This window comes from Hippopotamus amphibius, chromosome 3 (assembly GCF_030028045.1).
Source record: "Hippopotamus amphibius kiboko isolate mHipAmp2 chromosome 3, mHipAmp2.hap2, whole genome shotgun sequence".
In the NCBI taxonomy this organism is placed as follows: domain Eukaryota; kingdom Metazoa; phylum Chordata; class Mammalia; order Artiodactyla; family Hippopotamidae; genus Hippopotamus; species Hippopotamus amphibius.
Window position 1 is genome coordinate 25,918,031 of NC_080188.1, and position 26,106 is coordinate 25,944,136.

General features: G+C 39.1%; 1 protein-coding gene across 1 annotated transcript in view; it reads right to left on the minus strand.

Moving 5' to 3' along the window:
• CORIN (corin, serine peptidase) overlaps window positions 1-26,106 on the minus strand; it is a 205,138-nt gene that overhangs the window by 62,471 nt on the left and 116,561 nt on the right. Inside the window, exons 6-12 of the mRNA XM_057726907.1 lie at window positions 22,310-22,417; window positions 21,013-21,123; window positions 18,092-18,208; window positions 13,885-13,992; window positions 5,969-6,200; window positions 2,839-2,984; window positions 1,955-2,062 (exon numbers count right to left, since the gene is read on the minus strand). Coding sequence (XP_057582890.1) covers window positions 1,955-2,062; window positions 2,839-2,984; window positions 5,969-6,200; window positions 13,885-13,992; window positions 18,092-18,208; window positions 21,013-21,123; window positions 22,310-22,417 — 930 coding nt within the window. The remainder of the gene's footprint in view (window positions 1-1,954; window positions 2,063-2,838; window positions 2,985-5,968; window positions 6,201-13,884; window positions 13,993-18,091; window positions 18,209-21,012; window positions 21,124-22,309; window positions 22,418-26,106) is intronic.

A 26,106-nucleotide genomic window follows, 5' to 3' on the forward strand; every position in this document is an offset into this window, starting at 1 on the left:
GAAGGAGCTGCAGATGTGTGAAAGTGAATAGTTAACAGTCATATTATTCAGTAAAGCCCAAGCATTGAAGTGCCTTCCACTCCACAATGGATGGAATAAATCAGAAAGATAGGAAGCTTGGAGTGAAACCCAGCTTTGCTGGAGCTGGTGTTTGCATTACCAGATGGTATGCCTATCCACGTCCATGGAAACAGAGGGACCAACTGAGCAAGTAGGCAAAAATGGCAACTGGAGGATTTCTCAGTAGCCCTCCATTGGGCCTTCCTCTACTGCAGGAGGATTTTAAGTGCTATGTTCTCCAGAGCATGGGACATGCCCATTCAAACCCGTGCAGGCATCCCAGTTGCTTTGGAAAACTTAATGAGAAATTTCTCATAGATTAATACTATTGGGGCAATTAACACTCCAGATATATTAATTTCTTACTGGCTTTTAACTTTCCTTACCTAGAACTCTCAATAACATCATCAATCTTTTGAGCGATTTATAGAGATTTGACAATTTATTTAATAGTTCTGGTGAGCCTTTATTTGTGAGATTAGAGTACTGACAAAAACTCATTACTTAACTAGAAACCTGACATTTTAGGATCATTTGTACCTTATGGTGCTTTAAATTTCTTTTTTGCAGAATATACTCTAGAACTCAGCCCATTTAATCTTCATAAGGCTGTTTTTGAGACTAAGCTTTTACATTTCTCATATATTTAGTCCCCTAATGCAAATTTTGGTCTAGCCACCCAATGGAGTATCATGTAACCTCTTTGAAAAATCTAAGATAATCTATTTTAAGTTGCATCTCAGAATACCATAACCCATCAAAGCCATAGTTTAGTGAAAAAAATCTAATAGATTCTTAATGAATCACTTATATAAGGGATATTCAATGAGTTTTGATTTATTTCTTTACATAAAGACAAACAAAGCAAACAACAGTAGCTTCTCAAAACACTGTATGTTTCTCCCTAACAAAATTACCCCTGGTCATTGGACCATCATTCTGACAGCTCTAATTTTCTAGAAGATGCACTTATCCATGTTTATAGTAGCTGATAGGATTTCAGTTGATTGCTTGTGACATTTTGTCTAGACCAGAAGGGCAATGTCTACTATGGAAAATTCATTTTGGGGGACAAGGCAATATTTCATCCCTCAAAGGCCAAAGGAACAAAATGATTTCAAAAGATGCATTGCCTTATGTACTTTCAATGGCAAAAAGTGTCAGGTTTTTTAAGCGGAACGAGCTAAATAATCATAAGCAAACTTTTCTTTGGATAGCCCTTCAATCATTTCACTTTACTTTGGAATACTGCTCAGTAAAGAGCACTGTCTGCTCTCTATTTCCTGACACATTTTGAGGTTACAAGTACAAAGATTTGCAGGGAAATAAAATGGGAATTCGCTCCACTTAAATTGCCATTGGCATTTCTGGCCTTTCCATTGGTGATTTTGAAGCTCAAAAGCAGAAACGCCAGGGAGAGTTTTATCCTTTGCCAACAGAGACAAAAATCAGAGAGGGCATGAAAATAAATCCCAATTAAATTTGAACGTTGGAGCCTGCACTCTCTTTTTGTGTATCTAGATGCCTATTTAAACAATATGGAAATTATAGGCAAGGACACTATTATTCTGACCTTAAAACAGATGACAACTGCTTTAGAATTTCTCAATAAAAATAGTCTCTTACATTTGTGAAGAGCTTCTTCTTTTACTGAGGGTTTGCACATACGTCATCAAAGTTATAAACAGAAGTGTATTTTAGGGAAAATCAATGGAATTAACAGGAAAAACCCTTCATGTCTTGCCATTTGATAATTTAAGAAGTAAATGCCTTAGCAGTTAATCCGAGTCACTATTTACAACTATCAGTAAACAACTGACATATTTTAACACAATCCCTTATCCTAACCAGTTATTACTGTACATTCAAGTAAAGCAGCATCTCACATACATACCACAGTTTTCTTCATCACTGTAATCCTCACAGTCAGCCTGGCCATCACATCTTCTGGAAGCCAGAACACACCATCCTGAGGTGCACTTGAAGTGACTCGGTGAGCATTCTGTTAAAAGCAGTGGGCCATATTACTGTCAACAGACAGAAAACCCAGAATCATCAGCTAATTTATCCATTTACATGTGGGATGTTGTAGAGAAGTTATCACTGAAGATAAGGATGGTCCTCCGCAAAGCTGAAATGGCCAAAGTTTACTTGGCTTGCTTCTGTCTGCCTATCAGCATCTTTTCCCTTCATCCATAGCATCACCTCATCAGATCAGCTGTTTTGTGTGTTTATGCTTTTGAGCAATTAACTCTCTTTCCGAAAGGACAACCTAACAGTAGCTGGAGCCTGAAATGTCCTATGAAATCAATGCTTCTAACTACCCAGCTGCCTTTCCTTTAATGTGTCAAATTGTTTCCCATCCTAATCTTTCCACCTGGTAGGCAGGTCCTTGATTCCATTTCTCTACCTGATCATTCTACGTTGCCAAGGTCTCTGAATATTTTGCACTTGAAGGAACCAAGGCTTGATCTTCACCATTACCTTCAGGACCTTTAGTATAAACGCAACATCCATTTATGATGGGCTCTGTGAGTTAAGTGTGTTTAAATAAATACCTGGAATATTAAAGTCATCTCTGCAATTTATTTTTAAAATGAAGACAATGTCTAACAGATGAGTATCAAATTCTTCAATGTAATCAAGTTTATAGACTCACCACCTATGCAGCCTTTCTACTGGCAACTAAATAAAAACAACAACGGTAGAGAAATTTCTAAAGGTAGCTGATATGTTCATCCATGTTAGTACCCCATCATAATTAATTTAAAAATTAACCTTCCACATGGTCATCAGGCATTAGGCAGGTTTGATTGTCTGAATTTTCCTCTGGAAACTGACTGCAATCTGTGTCTTCCGGCCACTGTAGGCCCACAATCCCAAGAACAGACTCACAGCGTTCTTTGGAATGCTCGCACAGTGCTCTAAAAGAGCAAGAAAGACAAAACATTACAAGCTGAAATAGCTATACCTGATGTTGGGCGTCTATGTAGGATTTTAATTCTGTATGCCTGTGGATTGCTACAAGGGGGATATATTCCAGAAACATACTTTCACCAAAGAAATTCTATTGCAGAAACAGAAATAGAGATGTTCCCAGAACATGGAGTCCCTTCTCCAGTTTGCCTTTCTCATTTTCTCTTCTGTCTTTCAGGCAGATACAGTCTCCAACATTTTTGTTTTAAGCAGGGAAGTTCCCAGCATCGCTTTGGACAGTCTGCCACCAAAAGTCATGGAATCTGTATGACACCCTTGGCCCCTTCCGGTGCCCTGTGATGTAAGCCATTTCATGTGCCAACCTGGCTTACTTCAGCTTACACCAATATCGTTGAAAATCTTGGTACTTCTCCCAAACCCAACTATGTTGAGCTCAAGTTGGTAAAAACGAACTTTGTTGACTTCTTTTAAAGAAAAGACATGCTAAGCATTGCACTAGGTGCTTTTCTGTGTGTTATCTCATTTGCACCCGGAATATTTTTAAATTGAGGTATCAGCATGCCTTTACTGCCTATGGGGGAAAAAAACCTAGTTTTGCCTCAATGTATAACTAAGAAATCAGTTTAAAAAAAATTTAAGTAGACAAAACCAAAGTTAAGTTCCTGGGCAAATTTCTTATTTCCTTTTAAATACATTCTCATTTCTTAGAAGTTTCAAACTTAAACTACTAAGTTAATTTCAACAAGGTAAGGAATGGTTAGCAATCGAACGGAGAAGTTTCAAAAAAGGCTCCACCTAGATTTAAGTCTGTCCAGACCTAAGTTAAGACAAAGTATAACTTGATGCTGGTTTAGCCTAGGAATTTTGGACAAAGACAAAGCCACGACGTTCCCATATTAGGTTTGCAAAAATGGGATACTCAGTAGTGTTTAATAACTCTCTGTTGGACTGAATAGCTTTGTTGCAGATTAATAAAAAATGTATATAACTCAATTTCTGCCGATATTTTAAATTAACCAAAAGATACCTGATTTAGATGGAAGTCAGGTAGTGCCTGATTCTATCACTTGTAATTTTTTCTATAAAACAGAAAGACAATATGTGGCACGACAACTTCACGGCACACCTGTTCTTACCATAATCTGTGCGGTGCTCAGCCACAGAGACAGCAGTCCTAAAAGGTTATTTTGAGGATGAGAACCACCCCAAAGTATTTAGCATATTGTAAGGGCTCAACAATGTTAGATTTTTCCAACTCAAAACTTAAAACCTGAATTTTAAGGTCAATAAACAAGCTTGGCAAAAGCAACTGTGTATTACTCCATGAACACATTAGTATCTTATTCTTGTCATAATACAAAAAAAAATTCTCACAAATATCAAAATGTAAAATTCATTTGGATAGCCACTGAAAATGAAAGATGTATGTGCATGTGTACATCTAAGAAACACAATTAAAGTATCTGAAGAAGTTCACCAAAATGGTTACTAAATCATATTTCAGGATCAGTCTCATCTTAGGCATTTTAACATGAAATCTAAGTCCTAACATTATCAATTATATGTGGATGTAAATGTGTTCCAGAGAACACTACGTTAGGGAAATTTTTTGGCACATGTGAAAAGAAAGTCAAACACAAGAATTTGTTAGGTCATATCAAAATCAGTGATTTACTATCACAGACCTTGCTTAGCAAAAATGGAATAAGATTTAGAAACAACTTGTTAACATAAAACTGGTAGATGTTTTATTAGTGATACATTAAAGGGCATTTAACAGAAATTTTCAGAATTATGTTTGCACAGCCAACATTAAGTTTTACTCCCTCCATTTGTGTAATTTGTTTAGTTCCCCAAATCATTTTGAAATTTTATTGCTTTCTGTCCGGACTCTTTAGATGCCCCTACCTTGTCATCTATTTGATATTCGGTACATAACTTGTTTCCCTATCTGTCCACTGTATTGATATTCTTGCTCTTTCTTAAAGCTCTGAGTGACTTCTGATCCCAACATATGGTTTCCATAGTTACCACTCACAGTTAGGCAGGCACATCCGTATATTCACCCCTTGATGGAAGGCAGCCCCGAGGAGAGCGGCCCCCGACTTGGTGACAGCTGCCTGGTACGTGCACATTCTCTGACCACAACGCTGAACGCACAGCACAGAAGAGCGACCAAACTACCACAAAGCAGTTAGCTGCGCTCCTGTCCTAACATCAGAGCTTTGTTTATTCTGGGCTTACCATCAGTCAGCAGCACTTTACATTTATGTACATTCACCTACTCTCACAACAACCATCACTATCTTGATCCTTAGATCAGATAAGGGAACTGAGACTGGGAGACATGGAGGAATCTGTCTCAGGCTACAAGCAGCTACAGAAGAGCCAGGACTTGAATCAGGAGGTGGACTCCAGAGCAACAGTCTTAACCCATAGGGCATCACTCATATTCTAAGTCCAAGCCACACTCTTGAAATACTGTCCTGCACTTCATCCAAGCAGGTAGAAAAACAGCAATATCCATCCTCCTTCCATCCTGTACGTTTGGGGTGATGTCTCCCTCAGGCCGGTCTTTGTGTAACGTCTCCTAATGTCTGATGCTCTCAGGAGGCAGCATTTAAAATATGTCAACACTGCCAGAGAAAGAGGTCGATACACCCCTTCCGCTGACGCACATTTTAAAAACCACTTCTTGATCTACCAAAATGAAATACATGTGATTTTATTTTATTAAAGTCCATGAATTATTATCAAAGGCAGTTCATACCTCTCTTGTTTGGTATTTCACTAATGAATTCCTACTCAGATATTCATTTTAGAATTCTTCTTTACTTTTTAAATATGTAATTTGTTAAATACAGGACTTGTTAGCAAAGTATGTACTTTGTCGAAACGCAAACTAAGTCTTCATTCCCTTGGTTCTCCCTGAGGGAAAATGAGGATGCTTCGGGAGACCCCATTGTATTACCTGCAAGGGGGGATACGTCGGCTTGTATTCTCGTCACACTTTGGTACCAAGATAGTGCAAGCAAAGAACATGAGGTATTTGTAGCAGTTGGTTTGAACAAGGGCAGGGAAAAGAGAAGACTCCCAGCTGATGGATGCTTCCTTTTGAGTCCTGTGGCCCAGGTAATTTGGATAACTGGTATGGTTGTAGGGCAAATTCATGCAGAGTTCCAACGTAATTGGTTCACACTGACCTAACCAAAAAACACACATACAGATACATATTATATATTTTTAAATTTCACACCTAAAACAATTTCTTAAAAACTTACAAAATTAAAGTCTATATTATCCTCTTTCTTGAAAGTAGCTAAGATTAGAAAGTAAGTAGTATATGAGATTACCATCAAAAGATAAATGGTGTGGTTAACGAAGTTTCTTGACAAACCAAGATCCATTTCTGTATATGGAGCTGCTAGCACACTGCCCAGCACGCATGTTTCAGAAAGGCTTTCTCATCTTTTCCCTCGGCTCCACTTATCTGAAAGTAACTCCCTTTCCTGAGATGCCTCTTACTCACTTCATCTTCTGATTTATCCATTACTTTGAAACTAGTAGTATCCCCCCTCATCCTCATAGCCATTTTAAAAATTCATTGAATATGCCTAAATAGGCAATTAGGTGACTTTTTTCTATGTGTTTTATTGTTGATCAAGGCATAAGGCTACATGATTTCAGGACAAGAGGAGGCTAAGATCCGTGAGAAGTCCATTGCCAGTGGAATAATCCCTAACCTTTTAGCATGGCATCCAAGGCTATTTCACACACCAAACCGCAGCCTAACTTTCCGGCCTCATCACCTATGACTATCTCATCCACAATATTTCCTTGGCAACACCAGACATTTTAAGAATTGCATGCCTTTGTGGGTCCTGTTAGCTTTTATCCCCTTCTTTCCGTCACACACTTGTAATCACCCCTCAAATGCAGTCATGGTTCTAGCTGCCAGGTACATAGGGCAACTGCTGCCTGGAATAATCCTTTCCCATCCTTCCCACCAAGCTAATTTCTCCTTGGTCTGCAGCACTAGGCACAAACACCTCTTCCGGAAAGCCTTCCTGGCCAATGACTCTCCCCCTCCCACTCGCAGTAGGAGTCTCTGCTTAGTGCCACAGGGTGTGCCTTCCAGGCACTCATGTCCTCTGCTCTGTTCTTTACTTACTCACTTGCCTTCGCCACACAATTATCAGAGTTTTGTGAAATGAGACCATATTTCTTTTTTTAAACTGAAGTATAGTTGATTTATAACGTTGTGTTAGTTTCTGGTGTACAGCAAAGGGATTCAGTTTTTATACATGTATATATATATATATTTATTATATATGTGCATATAATTAAAATGAATTCTTTTTTGGATTCTTTTCCATCGTAGTTTATTACAAGATACTGAATACAGTTCCTTGGAGATCTTATTTCTGGATCTCAAAGTTTGCACCAATCATAGTGTGAGAATTAAGGAAGGACAGGAGCGGGGAGGAGTCAGAAACTATCCTAGGCCCTTTAAAATGTAAAAATAATGAAAAATAGAGTCCCTGCCATTGAGGCACTCCAAGCCTCCAGAGGAAGAGAGACACCTGTGCTGGTGGCTGCGGTATAACTTGAGCAAGCTAGGCTATTGGGACTGAACAAAATACTAGAGCCCAGAGAGACAGGTGGACAGGAGTAGCTTGGGAAGCCTTCCCAGGATAAGCGGGGTTTGGGTAGGTTTGGGCGAATGTGGTAGCAAAGCTGTATGTCCCCTCTCTGCAGTAGACTTGCTTCACTCCCGGAGGAAAGAGGTAATCAAGGGAGTGTCTTGGTACAATCAGTCCAGGTCCACCAGAGACTTCATGCCTTATTAAGAGTAATTATTCAAATTAAATTCAATTATTTGACTAAAAAGTGGTATGCAAGCAAACAGGTTATCAATAAGAACTGCAGTGAAATATTAAAGCAGATCTGGGACTATTTCTCAAGTTAAAGAATCTGACAGCTTTGCAGAGATTATGCTGATAAGGAACCTGACACTGGCCAGATTAAAAAATCTCACAGACCAAGTGTATAAGACTCTCAGTTTACTGGGGAAGAAGTAACACTCTAAAGCTGGCATAAGACTGAGGATGCCTACAGGGTGGAGGAAGGAAAAAGAGATGGAGGAGGTATGGGGTTGGTTCAACGTTATCACTTCCTTGATTTGAGAAAGAGGAGTAACTGAAGTGTTTTGATTTCAGATAATACACAAAAATGCATATTCACCATAATAATAAAAACAACACAAAGATACACACAGGAAAAGTTCTTCATCTCCCCACCTCCCTTTCTCTCACCTTCCCTCAAAGCCAACAGACGGGTTCAATCCTTCCAGGCCTTCCACTTGCTCATATTTATACATACAAGCATTTGCACACATAGGCAGAGATTTGTCTCTGCTTTTGCCAAATTATAACTGTACTGCTCATACTACTCTTCAACCTGCTTTTGTTGCTTGATTACCTATCAAGACCATCTTACAAATCAGCAGATGCAGTTCAGACTCTACATTTTTCCTAATTTCTTTAATATAAAGTTTTACAAAAAATGGAATTGTTCACACACATTTTGACTTTGTCTTTTTTTTCCCTGTAGATGCCTTTTCTTTCTCTTTCTTCCTCAACCACCCTATGAAGTTTTGACTTTTTATGTTTATTTCATTGAGATGATTAATAGATACATAACATGATAACTTTTTTCTCTTTTGATATATGGGGGATGTATCACTTTTGATTTGGGATAAGATATAGGCTTTAAGTGTTTCAGAGTCAAGGGAGATGAAAGCATTAAGTTATGATTATATATATTATTCTGAGATCTTTATTGAATGCAGAGAGGTTGATTGAATCTTGCATTTTGTTTCCCTCATAACGGCATTCTTCACAGAGTGCTAAGCAAGATAAACTCTCAAGATATCTGGCAACCTCAAATTCTGTGATTTATGGTATCAATAAACTTTTTTATCTTAAGCATTGGACTCACCCACAAGCCTGACTGACAACAGCCACTAGAGGGCGATCGCGTCACAAATATGTGAGGATGTTTAGATGCCTCAGGGCTGTTTTCAATGTTTTCAGTGCCTAGCAGGGCATCCTGAACATAGACGAGGTGTAATAAATATCTATTGAAAGAAAGGTCCTGATGGAGTCTCAGTGACAGCCCTCCTCTCAAAGTCTGAAACAGTATTTGTTAAATTCAGCCGAAAGACAGGATTGCTAACTAAACGACGTTACATCTTTATCATGATGCAATACCTGAAGCCATTGGAAACCACGTATTAGATGACAGTCATTTACACGAGAAAATGTCACTTCCAACATCCACTGGCATATATACGACTCCAAGATTCATCTTTGTGTCAAACTTTAAATCTCTCTTTAATCACTGTAATAATTTGAAGACCTGTTATAAGGTGAACACCTTTGTAACTACCACCAAGGTCAAGAAATTGAACGTTGCCAGACATCCCAGGTGTCCTTCCAATATACCCTAATGTCAACCTTTTCCTTCTCCCATGAACTAACTGCTGATTTTTAGAGTCTTCACTTCCTTGCTCTTCTTTATAGCCTTATTACCTAAGTGTGCACCACATCCTACCTACTACAGTTTGGCTACCCATTTTTGAAAAGCTATTTTAAGTTTCTTATAATATCTACGTTCTCCCTTCATCACTTTATTTTTCCTTAATGTTCACCTATTGAAGAATCCGGGGACTTGACCTGTAGAGTGCCAGAGTTTGGATTGTGCTGACTGCACACTCCTGGTGAGGTTAACATGTTCCCCTGTCCTCCTTGCTTCCTGAACACTGGCAGCTAAAGCCAGGGGGCTGATTAGGTTTCATCCCCTTGGCAAGACTTCAGGTGCTGTGGTGTTTTTTCATCAGAAGACACATCCGTCTGATTTCTTTTTGTGATGTCTACAGCTGTCTGTCCATGCTCAATGCCTTGCCCTGTTAATTCACTTGGTTAACAAATGGTAATATTCTAATTCAATCATTTATTTTCCACTTACTAGTTGAGAATGCTTTTAGAAAGAGATCATTCCTCCTCTCATCTACTGTTGCTCCTGAGAACTGTCCTTAATCATTAATCATTACAGCATTTGGCTTTTTGACCACGCCCCTATACTATCTGTTCCTTCCAACTAGAGATTGCAAAGAGAGGGCAGGAAATTGACAGACCACTGGGAAATTATTTGAAGAACAAAGCTGTTCATTTCTTCCTGGATATAACTTTTCAATGGGGGGGATCATACTGCCATCTTCCCACTCATATATATGATTTTGGTTTATTTTTTATGTTCTTCAAATACACTCAAATAGTTTCCCTAGCGTCTCACTGTCTCATCAGCTTCCTCTTTCATCACAGATGTTCTTTCCAGGTTCTCTCCACATATATTCAGCAAACATTTGAACACCCCATCTTCTGAGTGTCAGGTATGGGGCAAGTTACTGGTCCCCATCCCTTCTGTGTTATTAAAAGTGTTGGACATATATGCGGAATATAGAAAAATGGTACAAATCAACTGGTTTGCAAGGCAGAAATAGAGACACAGATGTAGAGAACAAACATGGACACCAAGTGGGGAAAGTGTGTGTAGGGGGCGGGGGAGTGGGGTTGGCGGGGCATGAACTGAGAGATTGGGATTGCCATATATACATTACTAATAAGAAAAAAAATCAAATAGTACACTTTAAATATATGCAATTTATTGTATGTCAATAAAAAAAGTAAGTGTTGGAGAAAAAAGTATATAAGCAAACATGTAGAACTAAAGGTTGTTGGAACAAGGAATTCCCTGGTGGTCCAGTGGTTAGGACTCCAAGCTTTCACTGCAGAGGGTGCAGGTTCAATCCCTGATGGGGGAACTAAGATCCCACAAGCCAGGCGGCACAGCCAAACAACACTAAAGGTTGATGGAACACTATGGGAAACTTGGGAGGGTCCCCTAAGGCATGACTGTCATACTCTGTCTTCACAGAGCCACAGCGGTCATGGGCGCAGAGAGGTGGGGAGAGACATGCCCTGGAGCTGCTCTCTCCGCTAGGTTCCCCCAGCTGTCTGGATTGCAGCCTACAAGATGCAAGTGATGGATCAGTCCCTCCACACCAGGTTGAGGGAAAATAACATTCCTGCTCCTACCCCCTAAGGCAAGGACATGTCTGCATTTTGCCTCCCAGCAGGGTGCAAATGTGTTAAAGATTCTGGGCTTGAGTGGATGTGGTGAAACTGTGATACTTTCAAGCCTCTCAGTACACAATATCATCTGAGATGTGTTCTGTAGGCTTTTTTTTTTTTTAATTGTAGGCACTTCTGGGAATCTGAGATAAACCATGGATCTTATGCAGTGAAAACTATGAAAAAGGTATGAAGACTTTTTTTTCACACCCAATTTCAGGATGTCACTAATCCCAGCAACCTAGTCAGGCCACAAAGCAATAATTCTCAACCTTTGCTGCACACTGGGGTCACTTGGGGAATTTTAAAAATACTGATGCCTGGGTCCCACCCAGTACATCTTCAGCGACCATTAGAAAGTTATATAATATTTTATGGAATTGCAAGAACCACTGTCTTTAAGGACTAGCTTCCTAGCAACCCCAGTGAGAGGCTGATTCCACCAGACAGAATATCCACATTCTCCAAACTCATACCCCTCCCTGGCAGGGAGCCGAGAAAGACAGCGTTGCTCAGTGGTGCCCCAGAATCTAAATAACAATAGCGTCCAATAGTGCAAAGATCTTTAAATAATTAATCACATTTTCAAGTGTGTGAAGAGTTTTCTGAGAGGAGATTCTACGTGTCCACGTTTGCAGAGAACCAAGTAGACAAACACCCTCCTGAAGCTCTTTGAAAAATAAGGAATAACATCTTTATTCCCAGCTGGAAGTTAGGCATATACGCTGTTTTTAATGACACAGAAGGAATGGAGACCAATGACAAGCCCAGTGCCTGGTACTTAGAAGAGGTGGTGTCAAATGTTGAATATATCTGGAGAGAACCTGGCAAGAACATCTATGATGAAAGAAGAAGCTGATGAGACAGACACTAGGGAGACTGTTTGAGTGTATTTGAAGAAGATAAAAAGAAAACCATAGTTGTATATATAAGTGGGAAGGTGGCTGTATGATCCCCTTGTTGAAACATTATCTCCAGGGAGGCTGGAATCATGTCTCCCTTCTTTGCCATCAAAGTGCTCAGTGTCCATCCCAGTGCCTGGGACATCGTAGACACACTAGAAATATTGGTTGAATATACATATGAGCTGAGTTATCTAGTGCCCTTCCTCCAAGTTCTGTTTTTTTTGTTTGTTTGTTTTTTGGTGATAACATTTTAACTTTTAATCTTGAAATATTTCAAGTATAGAGAAAACAGAATAACGTACACCCAGTTACTCCCCACCTAAATCTGACACAGCCTAACACTGCTCTCTTAACTTTTTTTAACCTAATAGTAAGTACCATTCCACGTCAGACAAACCCCCAAAGCTTTAATAAAATACACGTGTCTGAGACAACACTGTCACTGTTCAAAAGTCTGCAGCCCAAGTTCAAGGTGAAATAGAAAAATGATTCTGAAAGAGTTCCAGGGCAGACTGGCAGATGATCGAAGTCAAACCATATACACGTACGTATATACGTACATATATACACACACATACACATATATTTAATCAGTTTAGAGTGAATAGAACGGTAGTACATCTTAGTGGTCAGACTGATATCTATCTTCTCTCCTATGGGAAATGGAGGAGGGCTGGGTATTGTGCTTTCAGCCAAACAATTAGTTACTAAGTGCTCATGAAATTAAACAAAAACTCTTGTCTGGGTTATTAATTGGATGTCTCCCTCACACTCCTATCCAGTCCACAGTTTTCACCCCCTTGAGATCCCCTAAGGGGTACCAGCTACCCCCAAACCCACCCATAAGCTCTACATTGACCCAGAAAGGTCACAGAGTAGAATTAGGATCTGAAAACTTCAACAAATCCAGGGACCCGAATCCTTCAGCCTTTCAACCTCCCGGCCTCCCAGGGGCCTTCACTGCTGGGATCTGTGCTAAAGTCACATCTTCTTATCAACTGAGAGTTGAGAGACCTGCTTCTAAATCTGACAGGGAGGCCAAAAATTAATTCTAAAAATGAGAGAAGGGAGTGGAATATGAAAGCAGAGCCCAGAAGTAAGAAACCATCACTAGAAATCAGAGTCCTTGGGGGCTTTCCGATTCATTTAAAATTTCCTGTGAGAGTCTTTCTGCTACCCCTGCGCATTCGATCTTCCCCTAATCATTCCTCCTCCTGAAGCCAGTTTGGAGACAGCCACCTGTCTACACCATTTGGAGTGGTTCCATTGTCACCGACACAAATTAACATAATAGCTGTGAGATCACTATAGGTCAGCAAAGTCCTTGGAAGGGTGAGAATACATTATATTAGAAGAACAGACTGCCAAAGTTTTATGTGGCTATTTAGATGAATTTCATAGCTGCTTCTCGGATAAAGTTTCCAGTTTCGAAGCTGGGCTTTAAAAGGGAAGAAAGATAGCATCTGCCTGCAGATGGAGCCAAGAAAATAATATATAGGAGCTGACGCTGAGTGGAAAGTCATGGCAATGACATGAAGCAACATGGATTTATAGCCCATTCATGATGACACATTTGTTTATGATTTAAGTTAATTAAGACCATTTTGCTTCTTTTCTGCTACCACATGCTAACGTTAAAAAGGAAAAGAAAAAAAAATATATATATATGTATACATATACACATTTTGGAGGGATTCCAGACTTCAGCATTTTAATGTCAATTGGAAACAAAAAAGTTGAATGCATATCCTGACACAGTGATTGCATTTGTCAGTGGCTGTACTTACTACAGTTATTCAGACTGTTGCTGGGGTCACAAAGATAGCTACCACCACATGAATCAAGGCAGGAACTGTGGATGCATCTTTGGTCTCCTTCTTGGCACAGAGTCCGACCTACAAGGGGGCAAAGGCACATTCCATCAGCATCTGTAAATTCCATGCACTAGGATCTGAAGGATCCAGAACGTCTGCTGGAACCAAGGACGGACACAACTTTAATTTCCTGCCACAAAAATGCCGAACACATGTTGAGTAGGTACTTTCTGGATTAATTTTTCTGGCAACTAAATACAACACCATTACTCCAGAAGGACTCTGTAGGAATGAAGAAACTAAGAGGCAACCCATCCTTTAAAAACAGGTTGTTGGTGCTTTTAATGCAAGACACAGCATCTTATATTTACATGGGTGCATGGAGTTGATTACAAAATAAAATTCAAGTGACTTGAGGGAAAGACCAATATTTTAAAGACTCATTTGATCTCAACTCTAGTCTTCCCTCAAGGGCATCAACATCGATACAATAAGGATACTTAATCATGGCATAAGTCATAAGCAGCTGTTTTCCATATTTTCTGTGTGTCCTTGGAAAGCAGCACTGGCCTAGCTGCAATGACCTGAGAATTGGGTTTCTTGTTTCCAAATGAATGACAACAGTAACATCAACCTAATGGCTTTTCCTTAAGGTATGTGAAGAGGAAACTGCTTTTCCCATTGATTTCCTGGTCATTTGTAGATTAAATGGATACGGTAATAAATTACTGCCTGTTCTCTTTCTAGTTCGCCCCCATTATAGTCAATTACTTTCAGACATGTCATCTGGAATCTAGAAAATCTTGCTAGGCATTTTTAAATACAAATAACTATAGATATATATACAATCATTCTTATCTATAATTCTAAGATAATATTCACTATACTATTGTATATATGGTATACTATGTATAATTCCAAGACTTCTAAGACTTATCTATAATCTTATCTGTAATTCTAAATATAATATTTATTATTCTGGACTCTTTCTCCCTTCTAGTACCATTAATGAACAACACTACACATCAGAGCCTTGCAGAAAAATGTTATCACTACCCCCCCCTTTTCTATTTTTAATGTTAGCAGGTCAAACTTTTTTTGCAAGATAAGCCAGGTTAAGTTTCATGAATTTAGTCTCTTAAAGAAATTTTATTAACATAGCATGCATTCATTATTTCAGCCGATATTAAGTGCCTGCTATGTGACAGCTTATGTGATCAGCTAGGCACTGAGCATTAAAAGATAGAAAAGCCTGATATTTTCTCCTCTAATCAGGGATATCATCATGAACAGAATCTCATGATGCCGTGTGATCATTGCTCCACGGAAGGTACATGTAAAAAGCAGTGAAAGCAAACCAGGGCAGTAAGAGCAAAGCTTCTCAAAGGAGTTTGTCAGGCAGATGGGATATGTTGGGATAAGGGGGAGAGATGGGTTTTCCCAGGCAGACAGCAGGATATGCAAAAGCCTAGAGTAAAAAAGTACACAGGCTGGAATCACTGGAGGTTGAGGGAGAGCAAACAGGAAGGTTGAGAGCAAGGCTGAGGACAAGCATCCCTTACATGGCATCCTAGCACCTTGAATTTCCCTCCTGGCCTATGTCACTCCCCATTAGACACGGCCTAAATCTTAAATAGGGACCCAAGCCCTGGGAGAAGTGGTCCCAGACCCCCTCCCAGCTGGGATGAGCAGAACCAGCCTGCAATCACTGCTGACACTTGCAACTCGCTCCCCTTCACTCTCAGCTCTTTAAAGGCAATGGCCTATTTTTAGTCTTTTAAGGAACCTCCATACTGTTTTCCATAGTGGCTGTATCGAGTTACATTCCCACCAAGAGTGCAAGAGGATTTCCTTTTCTCCACAGCCTCTCCAGCATTTATTGTTCCTAGATTTTTTGATGATGGCCAATCTGATTGGTGTGAGGTGATACTTCACTGTGGTTTTGATTTGCATTTCTCTAGTGATTAGTGATGTTGAGCATCTTTTCACGTGTTTGTTGGCAATCTGTATGTATGTCTTCTTTGGAGAAATGTCTATTTAGATCTTCTGCCCATTTTTGGATGGGGTTGTTTGTTTTTTGATATTGAGCTGCCTGAGCTGCTTGCATATTTTGGAGATTAATCCTTTGTCGGTTGAACCCTGTGGCAGGGCAAGAATAAAGATGCAGATGTAGAGAATGGACTTGAGGACATGGAGGGTGAAGGGAGAGGGAAGGGGAAGCAGGGATGAACTGAGAGAGTAGCATTGACATATATAAACTACCAAATGTAAAATAGATGGCTAGTGGGAAGTTGCTGCATAGCACAGGGAGATCAGCTCAATGATTGGTGATGACCTAGAGGGGTGGGATAGGAAGGATGGGAGGGAGGCTCAAGAAGGAGGGGATATGGGGATATACGTATAAATACAGCTGATTCACTTTGGTGTACAGTGGAAACTGGAACAACAGTGTAAAGCAATAACACTCCAATAAAGATCTGGGAAAAAAAACAAAAACAAAAACACAATGGCCTTCTCCCACTACTCTAAGCTACATCGCTCCTTCCTGCCACCTTGGGGCCTGTGGCCAAGCAGTTCCCTGTGTCTGAAATGCTTTCCCCAGTCCCACTCTCCTTTGTTAATTTCATTCATTCTTCATATTGTGGCTCCAACAGCTCCATCTCAGGGAAGCCTCCCAGAGGCCCTTTACCAGGACAAGCATCCCTTACAAGGCATCCTAGCACTTTGAATTTCCCTCCTGGCCTATGCCACTCCCCATTAGAAAGGGACTAGCACAGTTATTTGTATGGACCTTATCTCCCCCAGGAGCCTGCCAGCCCATCAGCGGTTTTGCTTGCCACTAAATTCCCAGCACCACAATATACTTGTATTATATTGAATTCATTAGAGTGGATAATCTAAAGATGCCACAATTTTTGAGACCCATTTTTATCATGTGACTTTCTTACATCTTACACATGTAAGGAAATATTTACAAATCCTGCTGCTGCATAGTGAAGAATCCAAAATTATTTCAAACAGCATTGAATTACGTAGGGAGAGAACTATTTGATCAAAAGGGAGGTGCTTAACTGACATGCACACAATAACTCATGGCTAGAAAGGGATTTCCTTCTGAATTTTAAAACTGGTAAAATGAAGCACTCATCATCTAGATTTTTATGGACTAAATCTGTGATTAAAAGGCTCTCCTTTAGGTCTAGAATGCATTTTCATTACAGCTATCCTAGTGATCAATATTTATTATGACAACGCTAACTGAGTTACAGGTGACCAAGCTCATCAGCCGATTTGGAATATACACAGCCTAAGACATGCTTTCACATCGCAGCCATGTGATGATAACTTACATTTAGTGAGTGCCATCTCTATGAAGTAATTATCATTATTCTGAGATTACAGAAACTGAAATGTAACAGGGTTAAGTTACTGGCCTAAAGTCAACCAGGTAGTAAGTGGCAGAGCTGGGGTTTGAACCCAGGCAGCTGGGCAGCAACATCCACATTCTTAATAACTAGGCTAAGCTGGTAAGAGGCAATGTCACTTATACACAAATGCAGTGATTTTTAAGTCAAAGGATATTACCAACCCTGTACTGAGAGATGCTTCTATACAAACTGGGGCCTAAAACAATCAGCACAGAGCTTTCTTTTCTGACAGAAATAGACACACTTAAAAAACCAACTTATCTGCTTTATTTTTCCTTTGGGGGTTTCACAGATGATGTCAGACTCCTTTTAAAGTGTATTTAAGTATATTGCTTGGTAATGTGAGGCATTAAACGACTTCTCTGCACATGGATATTTTAGGAAGCTGTTACATTTAATTTCAGAAGCCAGTTCTTTCTAATGGAAATCTAATTGAACTATATGCGACACTTTTCTCTTTATCGTGGTGTTTCCCCATGAAACAGCTAACTGAATCCACACGTGCTGCGTAAGTGTTTAACCTCTACTCCTCAGCCTCAGGGATGATTTTTCTGCGTAACTTGCATGAGAATTATAGTTCTCACAAGAAGGGGTTTCTGGCTGACTAGAGCTTTGAGGACCAGTGCGTTCGGCAACCTGGCATTATTTATGTGGGAATCTTTTAAGCACTAGCTAACGTCCAACTTTTTGCTTTGCTCCCCAGGAAAGGCCCACAGGTAAGGACTGTTTCCGGGACCAGAGCACACACTTACCATCGCTGCAATTCTCCTCATCGCTTCCATCCTTACAGTCCTCGTCTCCATCACACTGGAAGGTGCTGGGGATACACTGGCCATTTCTGCATTCCACCAGACCCTGGCTGTGACATGCTAGGAAATGCCAAAATAACACGTATTTTAATCATCTGGACTTCTTTCAGTCTATCAATCACATTAATGATTCCTGTTTATCTGGCATCACTGAGAAATGAAGTGTTCTAAATATCTGAATGTTCTGCATAAATGAATGAATATACCATTAATTTTGTTCATTCCAAGTATTTTGGGAATGGAAAGTTTTCTTTCTGGAATTTCTCTTTCCTTCTTAAACAGCACTCACTAAAAATTTTCTCTTGATCATTGCATGGTGAAAAACAATATTGATGGTAGCAGTTATATTACTAATATAAAAGCTACAATTTGTTAGAGGCATACTATATGGCAATAACTGTGCTAGGAGTATTAGGTTTCTAATCTCAAATCCTCATAACAAATTTGCAAAGTGAATGTTATCGATCTCATTTAGAATAAGCAACTGAAGCTTAGAGAGTTTAGTGTGTGCCTCAAAGTCTCAAGGCTGTTACAAGGTAGGGCCACAATGTGAAGGCAAGCTTTTCTAACCCTAAGTCCCAACATTTCATTCTGCACCAGTCTGACCTAATGCACCAATGAAATAGTATATGTAAGAGACTTGCATAGTATCTACCCCAAAATAAGCACTTTATTTCAAAACTTGCTTATAATGTCTGACATTTAAAAGGGATGGTCTAGTGGCCATTAACCTTCCAATTCCTGAAGATTGTCTTAATTCTATCCCTATTGTCTTTTAGAGCATTAGAAACCCATGTATCATGTGACCTCGGCCTTCACTGAGTTCCTGTCTACGTACACACATACACACACACACATACATACAGACATGAGCACCAAGTCCTTGCTTTTCCAAGAGTCATCAAAATATAGTCCACTCTGCTCCACTGTGTCCACTAAGCAAGGACTCAGGTGCTATTCCAGTTCAAATATAATTCAGGAAAGAGGAAAGCTGGGCATTGCATTTGCTAATTACTGTATGTGACTTTTCTTATGTCAAAATAAAAACCACTCAACCGGCATTTCTATTTTTGCCTCAAATTACAGGCAAATTAAATCAATCTCATATGTATCAGCTGTTTCTACTTTTATTAGACAGCAAAAGATGGAATAAAAAGTTTAACTAGCTTGAACATGCATAAAATGCACCATATTAACTTTCAGATCAACATTACTCTTTTAAGGGAGATCAGCTCAGTGATGGGTGATGCCTTAGAGGGCCAGGACGGGGGGTGGTGGGAGGGAGTTGCAGGAGGGAGGGGATGTGGGGATATATGTATAAATACAGCTGATTGACTTTGGTGTACCTCAAAAGCTGGTACAAGAGTGTAAAGCAATTATATTCCAATAAAGAGCTTAAAAATATATATATATTTATTGGGAAAATATATTCATGAATAAAGAAACCTCATGTTTCTCTCTTTTAATTAAATACTTCAAGGTTTGTTATGCTAAAAAAATTAAAAGAAAAACAAACAAACAAAAAAATATTACTCTCTTTTAACCCATAGCTGCTTCTGTGCAATCACTTTATTATCCCCTGCTGAGTATACAGTAGTTTCTAGGGGAAAAAGATGTGATCGGCCACATTTGATTTTATTAGGGAGGGAGGTAGACAAATACACTCAAGGTTCACTATCTAAACAGATTCTTACAGGTTGGTTGTAGCCTATACAGATAATAATTGAGTGGTGTGGGGATAGTAACAATGTAGTGTAACTTCAGCTACATGAAGACTTGTTTTTAAACTGAAGAGTCGTTCATTTGCAATACTGTGTTAGTTTCAGGTGCACAGCACAGTCATTCAGTTATACATATATATAGATGTATCCATTCCTTTTCAGATTCTTTTCCCTTACAGGTTATTACAAAATATTGAGTAGAGTTCTCTGTGCTCTACAACAGGACCTTGCTGGTTATGTGTTTTATATATAGCAGTGTGCACACGTTAATCTCAACCTCCTAATTTATCCCTCCCCCCACCCCCTTTTCCCCTTGGGTAACCATAAGTTTGTTTTCTACGTCTGTGAGTCTGCTTTTATTTTATCAATTAGTTCAATTGTATCATATTTTTAGATTTCACATATAAGTGATATATGATATTTGTCTTTCTCTGTCTGGCTTACTTCACTTACCATGATCATCTCTAGGTCCATCCAAGTTGCTGCAAATCTTTATTTCATTCTTTTTATGGCTGAGCAATATTCCATTGTATATATGTGCCACAACTACTTTATCCATTCATCTGCTGAGGTACATTTAGGTTGTGTCCATGTCCTGGCTACTGTAAACAGTGCTGCAATGAACATTTGTGCGCATGTGTCTTTTTGAGTTAGCGTTTTCTCTGGATATACTCAACCCAGAAATAAGGCAGGCTTTAAAGTTATAATATTATTGCACACTTTATGTAACTCTATGAACCCTGAAGGCCCTCTTCCCTCTACCAGTTCGCCCCAGGTTCTCCCACAAATGGTGCCTGAGAGCATGTCTGTAGGCTCCCGCTTAACTGCTCATATATTGTTTGCAGAAGAAAAGTGCCCCAGTCTCCGGGAAGAACATCCCCTTTGACAAAGTCACAGACCCAGAAAGGAGATTTATGGACAATGCGAAGGATTGGGAGAGCAGCCAAATCAGGCTTGGCATTTTGGAGAGAGATGCGCACGTCAGTTACACTACATTGTTACTATCCCCACACCACTCAATTATTACCTGTATAGGCTACAACCAATGTGTAAGAATCTGTTTAGACAGTGAACCTTGAGTGTATTTGTCTAACTAGGCAGAAGTGGAAAAATAAGCGAAATGAAAATCCTCAGGGCACTCACAGCAATTGACCTCGTCGGACTTATCCACACAGTCATGGTCACCGTCACACACCCACTCTACGGCGATGCAGCGTCCATCTCCACAGCGATGCTCCTCTGTGGGGTCGCAATCTGGAGGAAACAAAAACTCAGGAGGACGGAGAGAACCAGCATGACAAACACTTAGAACTGCATGGCTCATAGTTCCAGTAGAAGAGAGTCTGTTCCAATCATTCCAATACCGTCGCTAACCTTCCGCCACCTCCCAGCCAACCATGTGGCCCTCTGGCCACCATCACTATGAGGTGAGACCTGTGTGTTTTTCGCACGAGTAACAACTGCCCAGCTTTCTTAGGACCCACAGTTTGTTCTGGTTTTTTTGTAGTGTTTAGTCACTGTTTTCTTTCCTTATGAAAATGTTGTGATTTGGCTCAAATAAACAGAACTATGATCTGGGTTTCACAATGTAGAGAGCTGATTTGATGATTCGTGACAACTCTGTTATGTTTCTAAGAACTGCAACTTATCTCTCTGTGGTAAACTGGGAAGGCAAGTATCTCCTCCTGTCATCTTGACTGATGCTAAGCTCAGGTTTCCTATTGAACTGTCTAAATATATAACTCATACCTGAAAGAATTGCTGGGTAAGAAATGCAAAATATTTGTGTTTTTTTAAGATTCTTTTTTATCCTGGATTTAACCTCTGTCCCAAACTATACATTCCTGGGGGAAAAGGAGAACTAAGTGCTGTTTCTTCCCACAGAGGGCAGAACCTATAAGATTCTTTGCAATGAGACATGGAACAACCTTAATATAAACAACCCTTTAAAAGATGTATGTGGATTCATGAAGAGCAGATTCCATAGCGAGGATGTCCCCACCACAGAAGTTGTCCCTGTAGTGCATGGCAATCAAATAAAGGAGGGGTCTTTGGTTAGACAAAAAGAGGATCAGGAACAGACAAAATACCTGTCTGCAAAGTTTTGCTCAAGAGCTCAAAATTTAAACACGAGGCACTGGCTCCAACCAGAGAAAATACCAAACACTTTCAAAGAGGAAAAAAAAAAAAAGTTAACTCCCATTTCCACTCCAAATCTTCAGCATTTCCTTAGTACGACTTTACATAAGAAATATTACATTTACACACAAGACATGACTGAGAGTAGTAATTGAAACAGTTTTCTCTTTCTGAAAATTAAGAAACTAATTGTTTTGTAATTTAACCCACTAATCACATTAACAAACAATGAGCTACAAGTTCTTGATTATAAATTTCTGTAATTTTAAATAAAAACCTTCAGGGAAATAATGCTACTTACCACAGTTTTGTTCATCACTCAGATCCCCACAGTCATCGTATCCATCACACACCAGGCGGTAATTAAGGCACTTGCCCGTGTGACAGTGAAACAGATTCTCACTGCAGTCTGAAAATAAGAGAAGCCACTGATGGGTCATTAGAGCAGAACAGGATGCTACAGCAGTAGTTTATATAACAAAAGCATACCATGGGAGGGAAGTCATTATGGTAACCTGGGCCACATCTATTGTTTTACAGGTGAGGAGACTGTGATGCAGAGAGATCTAATGACTTGCTCAAGGTCACAAAACAAGTCACTGAAGAACCATGACTAGGACCCACTGGCTCCCAAGCCAATACTTTTATCACTTCCTGAAAGTATTTTTCTGAATTCCACTTTATGACACCTGAAAGCTCCTTTATAGTCGAATACGAGAAAAGACATTCTCAATTGACCGTAGTTCCTAATGAAGTTCATGTTCATACAGAGTGAATACTTAATATAGGGTGAGTAGTTATTTCTTAAAAATGTCTTCTTTAAAGTGAAGGTCTAGTTTTGTCAACGGTAAGCATAAACATAATCAAGAGAAAAAGCCATTTACATCACAGAGTCGTTACTCACTTTCACATGACTTTGTCACTTAAGTCAACAGAATGTTTCACAGTATGACCTTCAAATAAGCATTACTGTCCTAGATTCTGGTGCCAAGATGAGCATAAATGACGTATAACCTCAGGAAGCTTATAGTTTAATGCTGGAACAAACGTCATACAAGGAAATTTTAATAAGAAGATAGGGCTTGTTCTTGGGTAAACCAGAACTCCTATCCTGTTTCTATCATCTATTAGCTGTGGGAATTTGAGTGTAATTAGTTAAAATTTCTAAGTCTGTAAACTTATTTTTGAAATTAGGATAAGAGCAATTACTTAATAGAGGTTAGGGGAAGGTATAAATAATAAATTAACATGTGTAAGATGCCAAGACAATTCAATTCAACAGGAAAAGAGTACTCTTCACTAAATGGAGTTGGGACAATTGGATTTCAAATACAGAGTTGAACTCTGACCTGTACCTCAAACCATACACAAAAATTATCTCAAAATGGATTATAGACGTCAATGTAAGAGCTAAAATTATGAATCTTCTAGGAAAAAAACACAGGAAAAAAGTCTTTGTGACCTTGGGGGGTAAAGAATTCTTCAATAAAACAACAAAAGCACTAGCCTAAAAAGAAAAGAGTAATAAATGTAAAATGAAAAATATTTGTGCTTCTAAAGATATTATTTAAAAATGAAAAGACAAGCCACATCCTGGAAAAAATATTTCCAAAGCATGTATCTGATAAAGGACTTACATGCAGAATATATACAGACCTTTTACACGCAACAATAAGACAACCCAATCACAAAGAGGCAAAAAACTTGAATAGAAAAGTCTTCGTTAAAGACATACAAATGGCTGATAAGCATTATGAAAAGGTGCTCAATATAATCATTAAGGAAATGCAAATAAAACCACAATAAGATACTATTACACATCCCCTAAAATAATTACATTAGATGAAACAGATAAAACCAAGTATTGACAAGGATTTTGAGAAACTGAAACTCTCATATATAGTTGGTGGGAATGTAAAATCAAAATGCCACTTTGGAAAGCAGTTTGGAAGCTTCTTATAAACTAACTATAACCTTATCATGTGATTCATGGATTCCACTCCTAGAAATCTACCCAAGAGAAGTGAAATATATATCCACATAAAGACTTGTATGTGAATGTTTATAGCAGCATAATTTATAATAGCCAAAGACTAGAAACAATTTAAATACTCAACAATTGGTAAATATATAAGCAAAATGTAGTATATGTATACAATGGGATACTATTCCCCTATTAAAAGTATCAAACTACTGATACATGTGACAGCATAGATGAAGCTCAGAGACATTATGCGAAGTGAAAGAAAGCAGATACAAAGACTACCTATTATGTGACCCACTTATAAAGTTCCTGGAAAAGGGAAACTTACAGAGACAGATGTCAGGGCAGTGGTTATCTATTGCTGGAGATGTGGGAGTGGGCACTGACTGCAAATAGGTAGAAGGAAATTGTGGAGAGAGATGAAAAAGTCCTAGAAGTAGATTGTGGTGATGGTTGCACAATTCTATAAATTTACTAAAAATCAATGGGTTAGTTTTACAGTATGTAACTTACACCTCAACAAGCTGTAAAAACATTTAAAATACATGTAAAGCCTGCATGTAATAGAAACTAGATTTCTTAAATGTATTATTTTTTCCCTTCTTTAAAATGAATTAAGTTCAAAAATAGATTCTTAAGGCTGGAGAGGAATCATGGAAGATGGGCAGAATTTTAGGAGAGTGGATGGAATGAAAACTGCAGCATGTTTCATATAGAGGGAATAGTAAGAACAAAGGAAAGCGGTGAGAAATGGGGGCACACATGAGCATCCGTCCACTTGGCTGATGAAGACCGAGAATCTAATGGTCAACAGTCCAGTCTCCTGAATTACAGCTACTTGTTCCACCTCAAGCAGACATCTGCATCTCATACAACTGGTGATGGGTTCCCCTTTACTAAATATCCCAAACTCTGTAACAATTTATTATCAAAAGTCTTGGGCACTGATCAGTGAAACTATTAGCCACCTCAAAATATTATACTTGTTATTGACACGCCTCATCAACTTCTATTTGAAAGAACATTCTTCTAAAAAAAAAAAAGTTGCTTAAATACTTTTAGAATCACATCATTTTAGAAAAGGAATGGGCCTTGGAGATCATCTGTCCAGCACCATCATTAAGAGGATGTGTGTATATGTACATACACACACACGTGCATATACATATGCTCACACTTATACACATAGAGAACTTTGTAAGTACTTTTAATTTGTCATTTCCCCTGGGACAACCATCATAAGGGAAAATACAAGGACTAAAAAGAAGTCCCATCTTCCACTTTAACGGTACTACTTCCTCCCGTTCAGCAGAGGGCGCTAACTCCCAGCCTGCAGTTACACACACTGGCTGAGTCAAGAAAGGTTCTGATTTCAGTTCTCCTGCCCACTAAGCAGGGTTAGGGAATTTGTGCATCAAGATATATACATTTCCTCGTGAAGTTTTAAAAGATCTCTTTGATTTTTGTTTTGCTTTCATCTCTTGTGAGAAGTTTTGAATTGGCATGCTAGAATCAGCAGTACCAGGGTCCTCACCTTGGCCATCAGTGCAGAAGTACTTACATTCCCTGAAAGAGGGGGCTGGGTGGAGGGGTGACAGATTTTAAATCATGGGAATTATTTTTTTTAAGCAGTACACTTCACTCTTTTGATGGTGGGACTGGGAAATCAAATACTCCTTTCAGAATACGATTAACCTGAGAACACACCAAAATTTCTAAAGTGTCCCCTCTGTGAGGCCTATTCTGGGATCCCCAGTAATTCATACTAAAGCACCTCATTGGACATATTTTATAAATTAAAGCTGTCATTTATTAACTTATTTCATAAGTGGAGATGACTCAGACTTTTTTTTTTAATTCATTGCTCACACAGGTGCGATGCAATTTTCCACTGTTATGACTTTCTTGGTTAGAAGTCATTCTCAGAGGTTAGATACAAAACTAGCTGCATCTGGAAAACAACTTATTACCTCCCTGAGGGCTGTGTAATTAGTAAACACACAAAACTTTAACCAGAGGCACTGCACATCCAGAAATACACAGCAAATAGCAAAGATCACAGTGCCTCCTTTTATTGGAATAAATGTTTATTTGAACTGAAAAGAGATGTTGTC